The sequence below is a fragment of the Leucoraja erinacea genome, chromosome 10 (assembly GCF_028641065.1).
Source record: "Leucoraja erinacea ecotype New England chromosome 10, Leri_hhj_1, whole genome shotgun sequence".
Lineage (NCBI taxonomy): Eukaryota > Metazoa > Chordata > Chondrichthyes > Rajiformes > Rajidae > Leucoraja > Leucoraja erinaceus.
In genome coordinates, this window is record NC_073386.1 from 33,709,588 (window position 1) to 33,730,850 (window position 21,263).

General features: G+C 43.0%; 1 protein-coding gene and 1 pseudogene across 4 annotated transcripts in view; one reads left to right on the forward strand and one right to left on the reverse strand.

Annotated features, from left to right (window-relative positions):
* Window positions 1–21,263, reverse strand: part of lrrc7 (leucine rich repeat containing 7) — a 368,217-nt gene that overhangs the window by 56,452 nt on the left and 290,502 nt on the right. For 3 of the 4 annotated variants that reach the window (XM_055641900.1, XM_055641899.1, XM_055641901.1), the window contains 3 exons: window positions 14,426–14,495; window positions 6,553–6,652; window positions 2,277–2,404 (listed from right to left, as the gene is read on the reverse strand). In XM_055641900.1, the coding sequence (XP_055497875.1) occupies window positions 2,277–2,404; window positions 6,553–6,652; window positions 14,426–14,495 (298 nt within the window). The remainder of the gene's footprint in view (window positions 1–2,276; window positions 2,405–6,552; window positions 6,653–14,425; window positions 14,496–21,263) is intronic. The other variant, XM_055641902.1, reaches the window with a different exon arrangement.
* Window positions 8,473–8,578, forward strand: LOC129701315 (U2 spliceosomal RNA; annotated as a pseudogene).

Sequence of the window (21,263 nt, forward strand, 5' to 3'; positions counted from 1 at the left end):
CAAATTTCCACCGACCCTGGTTGTGTGGCAATAAATTATATCTAATTATATCTATGGCTCTTTAATGCACTTTTGAGCTACAACAGGATCGCAATTTAGTCCTAAGGTTTCTTCTCACCAGCTGAGCTACAAACCAGAATGTTCAGACAAACTCAGGATTGAGCAAAACTTCATGATCTAAAAAAAATATACATGCACGTAGGAATTAGCTGGGAGTGTGCACATTTTTTGTTACTGAATATTAACATCATTCATTTTAAATAATTTAGCATGAAACCAATATCTCAGCAGTGAACAAAGGAAAACATTTGGATTTAGAAATGTATCTGAACATAGAACAATACAGACCCTTTGCCCAGAAGGTTTGTGCTGAACATAATGCCAAGAACATAATTTATCTGCTTGCACATAACCCATATCCCTCCATTCCCTGCATATCCATATGCCAATCCACGTCTTTTAAATGTCACAAGCGTATCTGCTTCAACTACCACACCCGCAGTGTATGTCGGGCACTCACCACCCACTGTGTAAAAAAACTTGCTGTGCACATCTCCTTTCAACTTTGTCCCTCTCGCCTTAAAACTATGCCCTCTACTATTTGATTTTTCCATCCATCCTGGGAAAAAAAGATCCTGCCTGTCTACACAGTCTTTGCTGCTCATAATTTTATATTCAACAATCCGGTCTGCCCATAACCTCCAGAATTCCAAAGAAAGCAATCAGCAAATCCAACCTCTACATGCAGCTAATACACCCTAAGTTTAGTTTAGTTTATTTGGTATATGTACCTAGGTACAGTGAAAAGCTTTTAGTTGTGTGCTAACCAGTCAGCTGGAAAACTATACATGATTACCATTGAGCCACCCACAGTATACAGATACATGATAAAATGTATAACATTTAGTGCAAGATAAAGTCCAGTAAAGTCCAATTTAAGATGGCCTCCAATGAGGTAGATTGTGGCTCAGGACCTATTTGACAGGATGATTCAGTCACCTGATAGCACCTGAGTAGACACTATCCCTGAATCTGGAGGTTCATCATTCTGGTAAATTTTCCAAAATCTCTACATTTTTCCAGTAAATGGAAAACCAGAACTGTTCACAATATTTCAAATGTAGCCAAACCAAAGTCCGATAAAGCTGTATCATGACTTCTTGACTCTTATACTCGACGGCCCCACTTATTAAAGAAAGCATACCATAAGCCTTCTTTACAACTCTATCCACTTTCAAGGAATTATGGACTTGGACCCTAAGATCCCTCTGCATATCAATGCTGTTAAGGGTCATCCCATTAATTGTAAATTTTCCCCTTACACGGCCTCTCAAATGTGTAAATTCACACTTCCTTGGATTAAACTCTATCCGCCAATTCTCTGCCCATTGCTGCAGCTGATCTATAATTTGCTGTATACTTTTACAGCCTTCCTCAGAGTCTGTGAGCCCAGCAATCTTAGTGTCATCTGCAAACTTAATGACCAACTCATCTACATTTACGTCCATGTCATTCACATACATTTAAAAACAACAGCAGACCCCTGTGGAACTCCACTGATCATAGAACTACAGCCTGAATATTGTCCTTCTACCACAACCCTGTATCTTCTATTAGTAAGCCTGTTCAGAATCGATATGACCAAGTCACTATTAATCCCATGCATCTTAAACTTCTGCATCAGTCTATCATGGGGTCATTATCAACATCTACCACTCTACCCACATTGATCTCCTTCATTGTGCTGACTGTCTGTCCTAACCTGAAGAATCCTCTCCAATAGTTTCACAACCACTGTCATGAGGCTCACCAATCTATAATTCCCTGGATTCTCTCACCTCCCTTCTTAAATAAAGGAACATTAGTTAATCTTCATTCCTCGGGAACCTCTCCTGTGGCTAGAGAAGACACAAAGATCTTTGTCAAGACTCCTGCAATCTATCCTCTTGCCTCGCTCAATAAATACCATCTGGGAATATATCTACCTTAATGCTCTTCAATAGCCTCAACACCTTCTCTTCCTTAATCTCAAACTGCCCTTGCTTATTAGTATTTTCCACACTGGTCTCACTGTGCTCCATGTCCTTCTCCCTGGTGAAAACGGACACAAAGTACTTGTTTAATACCGTGTAATACAAGTCTATTCTAATGTTGAAAATCTTTTTTAATTTTGCATTATGCAAAAACATTTTAACACCCAAAGTAGTGCAAATTAATTTCTATCACTTGGTTTCTGGTAACATGTACAACATAAAGTAAGTGCTGCCAGCAATAACCTTGATGTTGCCAGAAGCATCCTCTTCGTCCTTCTTCTCTTCAAACTCAAAAGCAACCTGCATACGTTGTTGTCTTTGTTCTTCCCACAAGGTTGGGTTGAAGCTATCACTGTCAGAAGGGAAATCTACTGGAAATTCACAAGCAAAAAGTAAAAATATTGTATTATTATATAATAATATTGTCATATTATACCAAAATAATTAACATTATAATTAATAATGCTGCATTCCGTTTAGTGAATTATTGTCCATTTTCTCTCTTCCGAGGACTTGAACTGAGATAATCCAAAGGAGACCCTCTGAGGCAATTTCCTTTAATAACTATTGACCGATATTGGAGTGGTTCATAGGTGCCATTTACCATCCAGTTATTCAGTCGCCTTAAGTATGGAAGAAAGAGGTATGACCGGTAAAACTGAATGTGCTCAGAATCATGCTGGCGTCTCATGCTTTCACACTGAATCTAGGTAGGGACATATGTTGGAGTTCACCAGCTGGAGAATAATTGCTAGGATCTGAGTTTGTGCAAGTATCAAAAGACATGAACCAAGTAGTGACTATTTATTATTTTCAGCTTGAAATGTGCACACATATTTGTAACTTGTTCTCTGGGGTAAATAAAATCACCTTCATTCTCCTCCCTTTCCCTACTAACAGTATAACCTTTAAAAACAGAACAGGAGGGGGGAGGGAGTGCTGGGGGAGTCAGGGGAAGTGCTATTGCGTTCTTTTTTAAAGTCCTCGAAGCAAGTGGAGGGGGAGGCAGTGCTGGGGGATACGCCCCTGCACAGTTGAGGGCTATGGGTGAGTGGTGGAATATTGGGAACGGGTGAGTGGTGAAATATTACGTTGGGGAACGGGTTACATTGGGAGACCAGGCCTCCCATGGGGGCTTTGGGGGAATGGGTTGTATTGGGGAACCAGGCCTCCCTTGTGACAGGGACAGGTTGTGTCAGGGGATCAGGCCTCCCGTGGGGGCAATCGGTGAGTGGTTAAATATTGCATTGGGGGAACGGATTGCGTTGGAGGACCAGGCCTCCCGGGGGAACGGGACCGAACGGGTCCCACTTGGTCCAGTATATTACTAAAACTCTCATTTTGTTTTGATGTCTGCCTGTGAGCGTGTGAGGGAGTGAGATCCTGAAATTATGCCAAAATGATACACGATAGCGCTAAACGTTTTGCACCACCTTACAATTGTCATTTGTGTATTCAACAAGTTTCGTTCAGATTAATGTTATATTGTACAAGTTATTAACATTTTTAGTTTTACAAAACCCTACTTTGAGTCCAATAACTTCAAGTGTTGTGGCAGTTACAACTATGTCACAATGGGATCTCATTTGCTACAATGTTGCAATCATAGAACACTGAGTCCTGGCAGAGTGAGGCTGAACAAGAGGGGGAGGGGGAGGGGGCAGAGAGAGGCTGAACAGGTGGATGAGGAAGTGCAGTGGAAGTGGAATCGTTTTTTTAAAGTCCTGGCAGCAAGTGCTTGCATTTTTTTAAAGTTTAAAAAGAGGATGAGGGGCTATGGGTGAGTGGTGGAATATTGCATTGGGGGAACGGGTTGCGTTGGGGTACCAGACCTCCCATGTGACAGGGATCCAACGGGTCCTACTTGGTCTAGTCACAAATAAAATTATCATTTTGGTTGTGTACCAGTAACTATTTTAGCAAGTAAACACATCACAAATGTCTAATTCTGCCGTTATCATCCCACGTGATCTTTCCATTAGAAAGCCACCAATTACTTTCTCAAAAACAGAAGGTCTTTGTGCTCTTTAAGAATTAAGACACAAGGAACTACAGATGCTGGAATCTTGAGCAAAACCCAACGTGCTGGAGTAACTCAGTCGGTCAGGCAGCATCTGTGGAGGAAATGGATAAACAACGATTTGGACTGGAGCCCTTCTTCAGATTCATTGTAGTGGTGGGGGAAAGCAAGGTAAAGAGGTTGCCTAGCAAGTGAAAGTTGAATTCTATTTCAGAATGCATTGGATATTTTATCTACTGATTGAATCAGTAGGTTTTTTTATAATTTAAATTACAACATTGGATAACAAAAGACATATGTTTCTATTACACTTCTGCCAACATCAGTGTATCCCAAGGAAATTTTATGGCAAAGAATATTATTTCTGTGCAATTACTATTACAGTGCAGGAAATAGGTACAGCCAATTTATGATCAATGAGATTCCCCAAACAGTAATGTTATAACAGTGAGATGCTCAGATATAATAATGCTGGTTGAAACAATGAGCTTCCCAAATCTTAAATGATTGTAAATAGAAAATATCATTGAGGGACAGGCTGAGAAAGTTTACACTGTTTACAGAGTAATGACAACTGTCCAGAATTTCCTCACAGAAGCAAACTCCCCTGTGTTCTTAACTCGTGTACTCATTAAATCAGTTTAGAGATAGTTTAGACAGCGTGGAAAGAGGAGGCAAAGAATGGTAGCACTCTGACCCAAAATGTAGGGGAGAGAGAAGAAAAAGAAAATTAACAGAGAATAAGAGATGGTGCGTTTCTTAAATGTGTATATTTTAATGCTAGGAGCATTGTAAGAAAGGTGGATGAACTTAGAGCCTGGATTGACACCTGGAAGTATGATGTTGTGGTGATCAGTGAAACATGGTTGCAGGAGGGCTGTGATTGGAAACTAAATATTCCAGGATTTTGTTGCTTCAGGTGTGATAGAATTGGAGGGGCAAGAGATGGAGATGTTGCATTGCTTATCAGGGAAGGTATTACAGCAGTGCTTTGGCAGGATAGATTCGAGGGCTCATCTAGGGAGGCTATTTGGGTGGAACTGAGAAATGGGAAAGGGGTAGGAACACATATAGGGGTGTATTATAGACCGCCAAATGGGGAGCGAGAATTGGAAGAGCAAATATGTAAGGAGATTGCAGATATTAGTAGTAAGCACAAGGTAGTGATTGTGGGAGATTTCAATTTTCCACACATAAACTGGGAAACACATTCTGTAAATGGGCTGGATGGGTTGGAGTTTGTAAAATGTGTGCAGGATAGTTTTTTTCAGCAATACATAGAAGTACCTACTAGAGAAGGGGCAGTGCTGGACCTCCTGTTAGGAAATGAGACGGGTCAGGTGGCAGAGGTATGCGTTGGGGAACAGTTCGGGACCAGTGATCACAATACCATTAGTTTCAATATAATTATGGAGAGGGTCAGAACTGGACCTAGGGTTGAGATTTTTGATTGGAGAAAGGCTAACTTTGATGAGATTTATAAAAATAGACACAAAGTGCTGGAGTAACTCAACGGGTCAGGCAGCATCTCCAGAGAATATGATAGGTGACGTTTAGGGTTGCGACCATCTTCAGACTCATTGTAGGGGAAAGGGGAAAGAAAGCTGGAAGAGAGGAGGTGCAGGGCAGGTAAGCCTGGCAGGTAATAGGTTGATATAGGCGAGGTAGGTTTTTGATAGGCAGATGGTGGACAAAGGCTAGACTTGAAAAGACAGAAGGTGTGAAACAAAATGATTGAAGAGTTGTGAATTATGAAGCTAGAGAAGGCAACACTGTTGAAGGGGGAGGGATGGGGGGTGGAGTGGGGAGGAAGGACTATGTGCATGTCCAGGTGGGGCACCGGATGGGGTGGGGGAATTTAATTTAGTTTAGAGATACATCACGGAAACAGGCTGTTCAGCCCATTGAATCCATGCTGACCAGCAATCATCCATTCACACTAGTTCCATCTATTCCCACTTTTTCATCCACTCCCTACATACTAGCGGCAATTTATAGAGGCCGATTAACATACAAACCCACGTCTTTGGGATATAGGAGGAAACCAGAGCAGCTAGCGGAAGCCCATGCGGCCACAGGGAGAATGTTTAAATTCCACACGGACAGCACCTGAGATCAGTATTGAACCCAGGTCTTTGACGCTGTAAGGCAGCAACTCCACCAACTGCGCAACTGAAGTGGAACCAGGTTGTTTGTGCCAAGTCAGACATTATATCTCACCAAATAATGCATTGTTGTATCAAGGTAATACAGAGAAGAAAATATAATGTAAAGTTTCTCTTCCACGTATAATTTTGGGTATACCTGTACCAGGATAGGAACAAAAAAACAAAATAGAAGCATGGAAATTAATGGGTTAAAAATAAATACTTTAAAATCACAATAGAGCATCTTGCTAGGGATTACTTGCTCATTACCCTACAAGAAATACAATCAGGTAAAGAAGGTTTCACCTGAAAACCTTCACTAATCTCAGCCCTGAATGTTGATAAGTCTCACCTTCATCGTTACGTGGCTGCTGAGGAAACATATAGTTTGTCAACACTCTCTGCTTTGTTTCTGGATGAGACTCTGTTTGCAGAGGGATTAGAGCCTTGGACTAAAACAAAAGGATAAGAACACAATGAAAATCATACATTGAATGCAATATTTGAATATTTACTGCTTCGCAAGACAATAACATGTAATTCTTTTTAAAATTAAAATGAATATCATTTAATTTTGGCAATTTCTCAGCAAAGAATAAAGGATTATTCAGGCACCTCCTTATTAGAATTAAAGCCAGTTTATCTGCTTATTTATGGTTAAAAACAGTTTTTAAAGGTTTATTTGGTAAGGAATACAATATTAGCCAGAATGTGTGCTCACTGGCAAAATAAAATTGTTTCACTTGGTCCTCAAAAAGCTTCCTTTAATGATAATCTATATGGCCTTTTTTGACAATGACTGCTAACATGAAAGAGGCAGAAAGGTGCTCATCATGCAGGATCAGCAATCACCAAAGTAATCTCTCAGACAGCATATTAGGAAATAATTTTTAATCAAGGTTTTAAAACATTACTCAGATGGTTACATAAATAAGAAGAAATGCAAAAATAAATTATAAACTGAAATGTTACAATCAATCTAAAAAAAAAATAAGAAATAGAAGTTTCACATATTTTCCAATATTCATGCAAGGAAATTAAAGTATACAAAATTAGATTTTTAGGACCAGCATTTTAAGTACACTCTTAAAATTCATGTAATTAAGAACATGATTTTCAGTATATTCTTATGGAAGTTGTTTTTAAGTAACTTAAATTCATATACATTCTTGCGAGTTCAGCTTAATTTTACTTCGGAGTCACGTGAGTGACTTCGTGAAGAACCCCGCTTCCACGCATGCGTGTCATATCGCTACACGCATTGCAACGAGTCACACAGGGGGGAACGGCGTTCCCCAGCGGGAGAATTTGAAAGTCGGGAACAGCAGGTAAGAGACTCTGCGTTCCTTTTTTCTACTTACCTTTTAGGAGGCTGCGGAAAGCTGGCGGGGAGACCCGTGGAGGGCGAGCAGCCGGCAGCAGCAACAGCACGAGTTTCCCTGGAGGGGAACAACCTGTGCCCGACTTTGCTCCCGCACCGGCAAAATTCACTTCTCGGCCGGGCGGGAAGCAAAGCAAAGAGGTCCCGTATGCCAGTCTCAAGCGAGACTGGCTTGGAACAGTCGCTAGCGGCCAGCGCGAAGGCTGCGGGACAGAGAGCAGGGACCAGCGCTGTAAGTACCCGGGGTACACAGCAGGGCTGGAAACGCTCAGCGAATGCAGAAGAGTAGGCAGGACGGCACTATGGAGTAGGAACTGGACGTCCGGGCTGAAAACCTTCTTCAAAAGGTAAGCACCGGGGTTGGTCCAGGGGATCCATAGGTACAGGAACTGCCGCGAAGGACCAGGCCCGTGAACACCGGGGTCGGTCCGAGCGGCTCGAACCCGACACGCAGGGAACAACGTTCACCAGCGGGAGAATGAAAAGTCGGGAACCGCAGGTAGGAGACTCTGCGTTTCCTTCCACTTACCTTTAGGTGCAGACATGGACTGGGTCCATGTAAGCTGCAGAATGCCGGCGGGAGAACCGCGGAGTGCAGGCAGCCGGCAGGAGAGCAGTAACGGCAGTCGGCAGCGGCAGGAGCACTGTCAGCGGCAGGGGCATTGGCAGCGGCAGGAGCACTGGCAGCAGCAGGAGCTGGCAACGGCAGGAGCAGCATGGGCACATCGATTCCCGGAGAGGGAAAACACCGGTGCCCAACTTCGCTCCAGCACGGTGAGAAAATTCATTTCTCGGCAGCAAAGGACTTTGCAGTTGACTGGCTGCAATCTACTACAAGGGACCAGTATGTGAGTACCAGGGTCGGTCCCAGCGGGGTTTTTAGTTACAATAATCACTTCTGGGCCTTTTGGCTAAGATCAAGTGTAGTATCTGTTCTTATCAGTTTAATATCTGATTCGTCCCTTATCTAGGGACCATATATTAAATAAAAACTATAGTAGCTGTTATCATCAGTTTGAATGTCTTATATGTCCCTTATCTAAGGACCATATAAGTAGGAGTGTCCAGAATTGAGGGCATTAGAGTGGGGTTGACCGGCTGCAACGACCGCAAGGGACCAGTACCGTCAGTATGGGGGTCGGTCCCAGGGGTCTAAGATAAAGGAGCAGCCAGGAGTGCTGAGAGCGTTGGAGCCGGGTTAAAGGAATAGATGGAAGCAGCTGTGCCAGTTATCCTCCACACCGGCCATATCCACTCCACGGAAGGAAGGACAAAACTGGAGAAGGAGGACCGTGGAACAGCGGGCAGCCAGCAGCAGCCAGCGGCACTTGGATCATCCGTAGTGGGATCAGCTGTGCCCGATGTCGGCCCCGCACCGGCCAGATCCATGCGGCCGAGCGGTAAGGCTAGACACAAATCAAACAAGGTAGTGGACTCAGAGGGTCCGACTTTGCATAATACCGCCGGCAACCAGCGCCGAGAGGGCTGGAGTGGAAGAAGCGGTGTATGGAGCCTTGCTCCAACGTGATAAAACCACAGCAGTACCTCTTTGAGGGCTGCACAATGCTTCTACCCCATCAGAGGGGAGCACTGTGGGTCAGTTCTGGGTTGACTTGCAAGAGGGGTCCGCAGAACAAAAGACAAGTGGGCAGCAGTTAAGCCCCACATGGGTACCCCGTGCGGGACCCTAGAGATCTCTAACTCTATAAAAAAGAGTAGGCAGGACCCTGATGGGCCAGAGCCTGGTAATACAGCGTCCCATGATCCTAACACAGCAGGGACTCTGCTGGACATGGTGGCTGATTACTTTAGCCAAGTCAAACATGGGTAGACTTGGATCCAGGATGGCAATAGTATTACTATATGTCTGGCCACAAACGCCAACAAGAAAAATTTACAGACACTGGCCAGACATCTGCCACCTGGCAACGGTGAGGCATTACAGGTGCCCAGTGTAAACCAATGCATTTGGCAGCATATGGGGACGAACATCAGGAACCAGGACCTCAAGATCCAGAGAACCTTAAAGGGATTGACGGAAGGCATCATAGCATACACCCGCACCCTGGACTAAACGTAGGTAACCAAAGACCATCAAGACGCACTAGCTCTGTTTAGTAATATGCAATATGACCTGAACTACACGTGGAAGGCGGCCATTCAGCCAGCACTAGGACCCCAAAATGCTACCATTTGCAAACAAAGAACCGTGTGTGGACAAAGCCAAGACACTGGGGCTCATCAAGGCCAGCGCAAGGGCCTATTTTGGGGCATGATACCAGCCACAGGCAAGGCCATAAAAAATGTGGCTCATACCAGTGGCAGTGCCAGAAATCAATATAACCCGCAGGATCCTTTTTTAGGGTATGGCCAGGGCGGCCACCCTGGAAGATGCGGAAGCCTCAACCTCCCACACAACCCCGAACAAGAAATATCAAACCAGAACCTCCTTTTCAAAAAACCAAGGAAATAACTCAACCACCGGTAACCATGGAGGTAGGTGGGTGGGGTTTATTCTGTTAAAATAGGGACCTACGATGGTAGGGGAAGTTGCAACACTACAGTTATGTATGGTATATAATCACTACAGATTCATATAATCTCAGCAGTATTCAGGGTTATCTGATAGGATTTACTCATCCCAATAACCACAGTACAACATACACCAGAAGGGCATTTTGTCCTTACATAAACCAAACAATCTAAAACCCACATGGTGCTACAAAAAATTGTACACGAAAGGTGTGATTGAGCATACTTTTCATGGAACATTAGAATTGTATCAAACATATTTATTAAATAAAATAGAGTAGGGTTGCAGGATTATCATTTGATTTTAACCCTAAACACATTTGTTCTAGATATTCATTTTAAGATGGATACTCTTATTATTGATAAAGACTTGGTGTCAGCTGTATGGCAGGCATTGACTCAAAAGAGGAACCTTGGCAATATAGAGCTTACAAAAGGGGCAATCATTAGCCCCAATATTATTTACTAAAATTCTAAAACCAGCTTGGCATTGTTATGTAAACAAAGCCATAGGGTGATGTTTTCCCCCGTTCGGCCCCATCAATGGGGTACTAGGGAAATTCAACTACACTCGGCATCTGGAATTCTCAGAGTACCCGACTGACCTTCTAAATCATGGTATTCAGTCATACAGGGGATGGTGTTAGAACCATGTTCCCTAATGAACATAGCCAAAAATTATTGATTTATCCAGTGACTGGAGGCAGTCATCCATGCCATAAGACTATGGATTTATTGATTTGTAGAGTCTAAAAGACCCACTACACGACATTGGGCTGTCAGACAGGACGATGAATCTCATCTCATCTGCACTAAGACTGTCAACACGGAAGCAGTACCTTGGACTCATCAAGAAATGGGGCATATACTGCTTGGACAACAACCTCGACCAAAAGGCCAAGAACATTCTGGCCGTATTAGAATTTTAACAAGTCTCCATTATGATAATCGATGGAGCTACAGTGCCATCAATAGTGCCACAAGTGCACTCTCCAATTACCTATCACAAGGAACGGAGCGGCACGCGGTGGGAACGCACCCCTGGTAAGAAAACCAGGTACTCCGAAATCTGGGACGTGGGTGTCGTTTCTCAACATGCTGAGGAGCTTGTAGCTCATAACAGCGTTGTCACTTCAGTAACAGACCAGGAAGATGGTTATGCTCATGGTGTTATTTACCGCACAACAAGTCCAGCCATTAAGCAAACTGAGCCTGGACTCCCTGATCATCGCACCGAGAAACTGGTGTTGTCATACAGGTTTTAATAAAAGAAAACAGATCGGGTTCCTCGGGTCAAGTGTTTGATTTTATGGTACACCCATATGGCAAACGACGGTGTATAGCAAGACACATCTAACAATACATAGAATACTAAGAACATTCGAGGTCAGAGTATGGAGTTGTTTATCTCTTACAAAAAACCGCATGAAAGGGTCACGACTCAAACTATATCAAGGTGGCTTAAATAGGTCCTAAAAATGGCAGGAATAGACACTAATGTTTTAACTCTCATTCCACCAGGACTGCAGCAACATCCGCAGCAAAATTGTACAGGTACCCACAGACCAAATCCTCAGAATGGCAGGATGGTCATTCAAAAAGGGTTTTTCCACAGGTTTTATAATAAACCAGTTATTTTTGGAGCCATCATTGTATTAAGAAAACATTTTATGTTCAACAAAATAATTTGCCCGAAAGGTTACAGGGCTATGATTCTCAAATTTTAAAAAATGTTATATATTTTTTCGTTATACCACACAACTCTTTGTATAATTGTGTTTTAAAATTACTAATGATGCTCTCTCCCAATACCCAAGGCAGTTGTGAAGCATGGACTCGTTCCACGGCATGAGGTCACAGGGCTTTGAAATCTTCACGAAGTCACTCACGTGACTCCGAAGTAAAATAGTAAGATTAAACGAGAACTTACCAGTTTGAAGTTTGATCTGTATTTTATGAGGAGTTACGATGAGGGATTTCGTGCCCTCCGCTCCCACCCTCTTATGATCATATCAAAAACTGGTATCTCTTTGATAATCTTACTATGTTAGATCATTATAGGTTCCTGTGACCTCACACCGCTGCTTTGAAGAATGACACGCATGCGTGGAAGCGGGGTTCTTCACGAAATCCCTCATCGTAACTCCTCATAAAATACAGATCAAACTTCAAACTGGTAAGTTCCCGTTTAATCTTACTATTATAGTGGAAAATGTTGCAAATAGTACAGCCTGTGAAGACATATATCATGAACTGGAACTTCAGGGTTTTCATGTTAAAGTATACATGCATAAATGTCCTGACGTTGTTCGCTATTTCATATAAAAACGATAATGTTGCTGCTGTTACCATTGCAATATTTCATTTATTCTATTCAAATGTCCTTTTCTATTCCAGCTCTTAGGCTCCTGAATTGAATTGCTTCGGTTAAAAATTATCCATTCGCATTTTTGGTGACATAACCAGCAGGAATGTTTATGGGGCTCATCAGAATTGGGGTGAGACTATCATCTAAAGAGTGCAGGTTAATTGCCAGCCCCTCCACAGGAAGCCCAAGTATATACAGCATCCAATTTTAAATGCCTTTGCAGGCCCCTCGCCCTCATCTTTCACCCCACCAGCTTCTGCATCCAACATCTGACATTTCCGCCACTCTCAAAGTGAACCCACCACCAGTCAATCGTATTTTCCCATCTGCAGCCCTTGCTGGTTTCTGCAGAGACCACTTCCTTGGATCACTCATCCGTTCTCACCTAAACCGCCTCCTCCCCAGGTACTTTCCCATGTGACCACAGGAGATGTAACACCTATCCCTACGCCACATCCGTCCAAGGACTTCAGCAACCCTTCCGGGTGAGACAAAGGTTTGCATGCACCTCCTCAAAACTCTGCAGCAATCGGTTGACCCAATGTGGCTTCCTTTACATTGGAGTGAGCTAGAGTAGACTCGGTGACTGTGTTGTCAAACACTTGCGCTCATTCCGCCAAGGCCTGCTGGATTTCGATACTGACCTTTCTGTCCTTTCAACCTCCATCTCCAGAGGGCACATGCAAACTGGAGGAACAGCACCTCAAATTCCGCTGGGGTGCGTACAATCCAAAGGTGTGAACATTGAATTCTCTAATTTTAGGTACCAACCCCTCCTTCTCCCCTTCTTTTTTACTGTGGACTTCCCCGTACTCCGGTGTACACCCATTTCTCCCACCAGGGGCGGAAAACCCGGGGGGGTCAGAGGGGACATGTCCTCTCCATGTTTTGAGAGGTGGGGGACATCCCCCCCCAAGTTTTTGTAATCCGGATTTTAAAATCCGGTGAAATCTCCACTTTCCGCGAGACAGTGGGGGTGGGACTGATGATCGAGGGCGCCGATTGGAGGAGAGAGACGTCGGTCAGCTAGCAATGGGGGCGGGACATGATTCAGCACGATGGTTGGAGAAGGGAGGAGTGGGGGTGGGGTGGGACTGAGGATAGAGCGGGGTGATTGGAGGAGGGAGACGTGGCACAGACCTGCGCCTCATCCGCAGCCAGGTTTGATCCCGGCCAGGTCTCCGGCGCTGTCCCGAGTGCCCCCCCCCACGGGTGGCCAGAGAGGTCGGCAGCAAAGATCCTTGGTCGGCTGTCAGACGGGCCAGCACAGAGAAACAGTGCTAAACCCAGCTAAATCTGCCTATCCCGCCAGGTGAGCTTACAACCCTTCCTGGGCATGCGGGAAATATGGCCAGTGCGGAGAAGCAGCGCTGGTATCCCGTCAGACCAGACAGGGCTGTAGTTAACCCAGTGAGACAGGCATAGTTGAGCTGCATTTAGCGCTGGATTGAGCCTCCGAAGCTTCGCGCGCGTGTGAGTGTGCGCATGAGCGCGTGGCCGCCAAAAAATTGTGTCCCCCGTCCCCTCCATGTTTTGATAGTGAGTTCCGCTCTTGTCTCCCACTATCCCGTATCTCTTTCCCTGCACTCCCCCTCCTTCCAGCCAATCAAAACGCCACTCAACTGTATCCACATCTCATTTGTCTGGCTTTCCTGTCCCAACCTCTCGGTAATGATCCTAGACTCTCAATTACAAAATAAGCAAAAAAGTTGCTACTTTTACCAGCTCGGGATAATGCCAAATTTACAATACTGGTAGTAGCTGAACATGGACAATTGAGAAAAAGGGGAATGTACAGTGATTCCTACTTCTTCCTCCTGCTGCAGCCTCAGTTACCAGAGAAGATTGAATTAGGGTTTCCCCTACAGTCACATGCTGAAGTAAGTCATTTATCTTAAAAGCTATAAATTATATTTTTTCTTCCACACTGCCATGCTTCATTACCTGGTTATCAGATAGCCACAATGCTGCCAGTTCTTTAAGTTTAGTAAAACTGAATGGCAAATTCTTCAACCTACAAACAAAAAAAAATATTTTGTAGATCAGTTTTCTACAGACAAAAACCATTGTTAACTTTAATGATCTTACTAGATACAAGTTTCGATGCAAAACAACTAGCGCAATTATGCTAAATAAACAACATCCTCATTGATTTGCCTATGCAGATGGTGGTTTTAAAAGAAACACATTTTAAAAACAAATGCTAAATATATACGGATATTTTTGAACTGTTTTTCCAAAATGCAAGGTAAATAGTATTTCAACTGTAAAAATATATATATATAGTTTTTCAGGTCCTAAAATAATTTATTTCAAACTAATATTAGACATTCAGATGTCACACTATTATTATTAGGCTCCCCGTGCTTAATTACATCATAGTTTCTCCAATATTCACAGATTGACAACTATATCCATTTAATTCTCCACAGTAAGGAGAAGAAAATGACATAACCCTTGGGCAACTCCAACACACTGTTAAAACGACTAATACAGTGAAAGACCTCTGAACATTTTTACGCTTGCACAGACAATCTAACTAAAACAGTTGAAAATCTGTCCATTTGTCTCAGTGGAGACCAAAATTTGAAAGCAGGCCTTCTATTCAAGAGTTTAACACTCTGGCATTATCACTGCTGGGTAACCTGCTCTGATTATGCGTTTGCTGTGATGGTGACTAACCTAATCTTTAAGGTGTTTTGTGCAATTCTCACCTCATCCACTTAAGAGGCTCCCTTCCAGTGATGCAACTGATAGGCCATCTGCCTCAAAGAGAAATCCAGGTCTTGTTGCCTGTGTCGTGATTAAAAACAGTAGAGGATATGGAGGAGTTTCTGCATTCCCTCCCAAATGAAAATAATGGAGGAGGCTGGCAACTATAAAATAGTGCTACACAAAAAGGATCAAACATCTCTTCTCCCCAAGGAAATGAGGCAAAATAATTGTGGAGTTTACTTTAAAAGTGTAAATGATTACACTGCATTTTAATATTGCAATTTATGAAGTTGGTATTATAGTAACTATTTTTTAAGCTTCACTGAACTTTCTCATTTTTGTAACCATGTATCTGTCCCAATCATGATGAAGTGAACTCTCTCTGATGATTGACTTTTCAAACAAATGTCAAAAACATTTCTGTAAAACCATTGTTATTATGCCCATTGTTTTACTGTATCTACAGACTCGTCATCCATAGACTCAAAAGTTTAGTCAGCATGAATGATGTCATGCACCACCAAAAAAAACCAGTGAAAAAATGAAAAACTAAAACTATAATACTGTTCCTGAATGTTTTCAATGTGATGAAAACAAAATGTATTTTCCCCATTAAAAACTAGAGTGACCCATAGCCACGGCATTTATCTCCTATTCCTTCCAGGTATAAAACATGCACGGTCTAGTTAAGAAGGTAGACAAAAATGCGGGAGAAACTCAGTGGGTGAGGCAGCATCTATGGAGCAAAGGAAATGTTTCGGATTGAGACCCTTCTAGTTAAGAGGTAATTTTTCATGTTCATGCTTCAGCAATGTTAACTGATGTTCAATGACAATGGATACTTTGTAGAAATATAATCGCTGATTTATAGCCTTTTCCTGATAGCCTCTTCACCGATTTCTACAAATGTTAATGTTCCCAAATTTAAAAAATGCAAGAACATATTCTCAACCCACCAATTAGCATCTAGGGTAACCCACAGGCTATCTTCCATTTTTATGTATTGATCAGCGTGTGAGTTTGGTATTCAATTTGTTTTAGAATTATCTCGCAGCTAGGATTTATAAACCATGTACATTAACTCTATAACTTCTGGAAGAAACTATTCTAATTTAGAAGTTTAGTTTTAGTTTACAGATACATTGTGGAAACAGGCCCTTTGGCCCACAGAGTCCATCCCAACTATTGATCACCTGCACACTAGTTCCATGCTATACCACTTCCATATCCTTCACACCATGGGCAATTTACAGAAGCCAATTAATCAATAAACCCAATTAGAATATGGGAAGAAAGTGGGCCACCTGGAGAAAACCCACGCAGTCACAAAGAGAATGTGAAAACTCCGCAAAGACGGCACCTGTATTCAGAAGCGAGCCCAGGTCTCTGGCGCTCTGAGGCAGCGGATTTACTGCTGCTTAACTAGTAAAATTACTATCCCTATATTATACAGTGCCCTCCAAAAGGTTTGGGCCAAAGACCCATTATTTATTTATTTGCTTCCGTACTCCACAATTTGAGATTTGTAATAGAAAAAAAATCACATGTGGTTAAAGTGCTAATTGTCAGATTTTATTAAAGGGTATTTTTTATACATTTTGGTATCGCCGTGTAGAAATTACACTATAATGTTTGGGACACATGGCCTCAAAAAACCAGCCAAAATCATCAGAGACCCACACCATCCTGGCCACACACTTATCTCACCACTGCCATCGGGAAGAAGGTACGTCCAGGTTCAGGAACAGCTTCTTCCCAACAGCCATCAGGCTATTAAACACTACAACCTCATAAGCTCTGAACTACAATAGACTATCATTATTATTATTATTATTGCACTGTTATTGTTTGTTTTTTGAGTAGAAACATAGAAACATAGAAATTAGGTGCAGGAGTAGGCCGTTCGAGCCTGCACCGCCATTTAATATGATCATGGCTGATCATCCAACTCAGTATCCCGTACCTGCCTTCTCTCCATACCCCCTGATCCCTTTAGCCACAAGGGCCACATCTAACTCGGTCTTAAATATAGCCAATGAACTGGCCTCAACTACCTTCTGTGCCAGAGAATTCCAGAGATTCACCACTCTCTGTGTGAAAAAATGTTTTTCTCATCTCGGTCCTACTATGTGTTTAATTGCCTCCTTAATGCAGGTATAAGAGAGCTATCAGCGCCTAATCTTTCCCCCAGTCTTTGCATGACCTCTGGAAACTTTTATTGCTGTTTATCAACATGAGGACCAAAGTTGTGCCAATGAAAGTCAAAGAAGCCAGTATGTGTGGATGTGTGTGTGTGTGTATATATATATATATATATATATATATATATATATATACACATATATGAGTATATCTATATATACACTGATTTTTTTTTCTCTCTCTCGTTTATCATATTATTTACAGTGTGCTATTACTTATTCTGTTGTCCTGCAGCAAACAAGAATGTCATCGTTCTATCTGAGACATATGACAATAAAACACTCTTGACATGGCTTCACAGGCATTTGTAATTGCTCAGGTGTGTTTAATCAAGAGCGGAACTCGCTATCAAAACATGGAGGGGACGGGGGACACAATTGTTTTGCGGCCACGCGCGCATGCGCACACTCACGCGCGAGGCTTCGGAGGCTCAATCGAGCCCTGACTATAGCCCTGACTGGACTGACGGGACACCAGCGCTGCTTCTCCGCGCTGGCCACATTTCCCGCAAGCCCAGGCATGCTAACCTGGCGGGACAGGCAGAGTTGAGCTGGGTTTAGTGCTGTTTCACTGCGCTAGCTGTGGACCTGGAGTCACAGATCGCGCCTGTCTGCTCAGGCCACCCGTGGGGGGGGGGGGGGGGGGGGGGGTACTCGGGACCCGGCCGGGATCAATCCTGCCTGTGGATGAGGCGCAGGTCTGTGCCATGTCTCCCTCCTCCAATCATCGCGCCCTCAATTATCAGTCCCACCCCCACTGCCTCGCGGAAAGCGGAGATATTAAAATTGGGATCACAAAAACTTGGGGGGAATGCCCCCCACCTCTCAAAGCATGGGGGGGACGTGTCCCCTCTGCCCCCCCCCCCCCCCCCCGGTTTTTTCCGCCCCTGTGTTTAATTGCCTCCTTAATGCAGGTATAAGAGAGCTATCAGCACCTAATCTTTCCTCCAGTCTTTGCATGACATTTGGAAACTTTTATTGCTGTTTATCAACATGAGGACCAAAGCTGTGCTAATGAAAGTCAAAGAAGCCATTATGTGACTGAGAAACAAGAATAAAACGGTTAGAGACATCAGCCAAACCTTAAGCTTACCAAACTCAATTGTTTGGAACATAGTTAAGATGAAAGAAAGCACTGGTGAGCTCACTAATCGCAAGGGGACTAACAAGCCAAGGAAGACCTCCACAGCCGATGACAGAAGAATTCTCTCTATAATAAAGAAAAAAATCCAAATACCTGTCCGACAGATCAGAAACTCTCTTCAGGAGTCAGGTGTGGATTTGTGAATGACCACTGTCCGCAGAAGACTTCATGAACAGAAATACAAAGGCTACACTGCTAGATGCAAACCACTGGTTAGCCGCAAAAATAAGATGTCCGGGTTACAATTTGCCAAGAAGTTCTTAAAAGAGCAACCACAGATCTGGAAAAAGGTCTTGTGAAAAAAGTTCTGGAAAAAGATGAAGATTAACTTATATCAGAGTGATGACAAGAGCAAAATCTGGAGGAGAGAACGAACTGCCCTAGATCCAAAGCATACCACCTCATCTGTGAAACACGGTGGTGGAGGTGTTATGGTCTTGGAATGCATGGCTGCTGAAGGTACTGGCTCACTTATCTTTATTGATGATACAACTGCTGATGGTAGTAGCATAATGAATTCTGAAGTGTATAGACACATCCTATCTTCTCAAGTTCAAACAAATGCCTCAAAACATTGGCTGCCGGTTCATTCTACAGCAAGGCAATGATCCCAAACATACTTCTAAAGCAACAAATGAGTTTTTCAAAGCTAAAAAATTGTCAATTCTTGAGTGGCCGTCAATCACCTGATCTGAACCCAATTGAGCATGCCTTTTATATGCTAAATAGAAAGCTGAAGGGGACTAGCCCCCAAAACAAGCATAAGCTAAAGATGGCTGCAATACAGGCCTGGCAGAGCATCACCAGAGAAGACACTCAGCAACTGGTGATGTCCATGAATCACAGACCTCAAGCAGTCATTGCATGCAAAGGATATGCAACAAAATACTAAACATGACTACTTTCATTTACTGTATCCCAACCATTATGGTGCCCTGAAAAGGGGGAACTATGTATAAACACTGCTGTGATTACTACATGGTGAAACCAAAATGTATAAAAATGGCCTTTATTAAAATCCGACAGTGTACACTTTAATCACATGTGATTTTTCTATTACAAATCTCAAATTGTGGAGTACAGAGGCAAATAAATAAGTGATGGGTCTTTGTCCAAACATTATGGAGGGCATTGTAAAACAATTCCAAGGCACATTTGCTGTTATTGTGCCATAGTCATAGGGGATTTCTTGTACATCACAATCATTGTAACATTAATGTTAGGTTGAAATTAAAAAACTTCCCTTATTATGTGTTATTAATTCAGACAGTGGGTTGTGGGTAGAATACCCTAATCACCTGCACTGAACTGCTGCGGTGCTAGAGTATTTTGTGCTTAATTCCTACTTTCAGATTGTTCCTAAGTAGGAACACCAAACAACCTCCACATGAGTATCATCTAATTTTTCTATTTGTTACCAGGCACATGGTTTCATACCCAAATCAACTCCCAACCATATATACACACAAAATGCTGGAGTAACTCAGCAGGTCAGCTAGCACCTCTAGAGAAAAGGAATAGGTGGCGTCTCGATCTGAAATTGCACCTATTCCTTTTCTCTAGAGATGCCGTCTGACCCGCTGAGTTACTCCAGTTTTTTGTGTCTAACTTTGGTTTAAACCAGCATCTGCAGTTCCTTCCTACACATCCCAGCCATATATGTGCCCTTGTGTTGCTGCGTTTAAATGAGGCAATATTGACACTGGGACGTACTTTGTATTTTTCTGCCATTACACTGTTCAGTGTGTTTACAATCATATATAGGAAGAGTATATAATCATGCTAGAAAAAAAGGGAACAAATTAAATCCTTCAAGAAGGTACTTTTCAAAGGATTCATTACCATTTCACTTCTCAGATAAATATAATGCTTGAACTTCTTGTCATACCTTACCACTGTAATTCTTCCTAGAAATAACGTTGGCAACACTGCCAGCACTGCATGCTTTGCATGAGGCGTATCCTTCAATTCTTTGCTACTGATCCTTTGCAACTGATCCCACTGCCTCTCATGGCCAAGATGCGTCATGCCTATTCCAAATCTTCTGCCAAATAGTTCCCAATGAAGAAGGGATCTTTATGATTAGTTGTAAGGATTTTCTAATAAGAGCCTGTGTACAATCCACTATATTCATTGCAGTAATACACATTACCTTTTGCTCTGAGATTGGCAGACATTAATGAGGTTTGCCCAGATATTCAAATGAAGCCAGTCCACTAAGTGTGTGAGTACATATTACCACACTACATTCTTTATTGTGATCATAGTCAAAAAACAGTAATGTGTATCACATACTTAGAACAATGGTTTGAATAAGACTTCAAACCGTGTGCGGACGCAGCGCCGACAGACAAGAAGCCGAAGCAAAGAAGCCGAAGCCAAAGAACCGAATAGAAACGAGGCCGAAACGCCAATGAACTGAAAGAGTCCGAAGACGAAACGCCTACTAACCGAAAGGATGGGACGCCTAAATGCAAACTAACCGAAAGCGCGGGACGCCTAAAAGCCAACGAACCGAAAGGCTGCATCGCCTAAAAGCAAACTTACCGAATGGCCGCTCAGTCTAAATGCCACCTACCCGAAAGGCGGCGGCGCCTGCAGGCCAACGAACCGACTGCTACTCAACAGAAAAGTCCAATAACGGACTTGACGTTGCCGGGGGGGGGGGCGGGACTTGTCAGCGATTGGTCCAGACCCCCGCGTCCATCACATCACTGTGAAG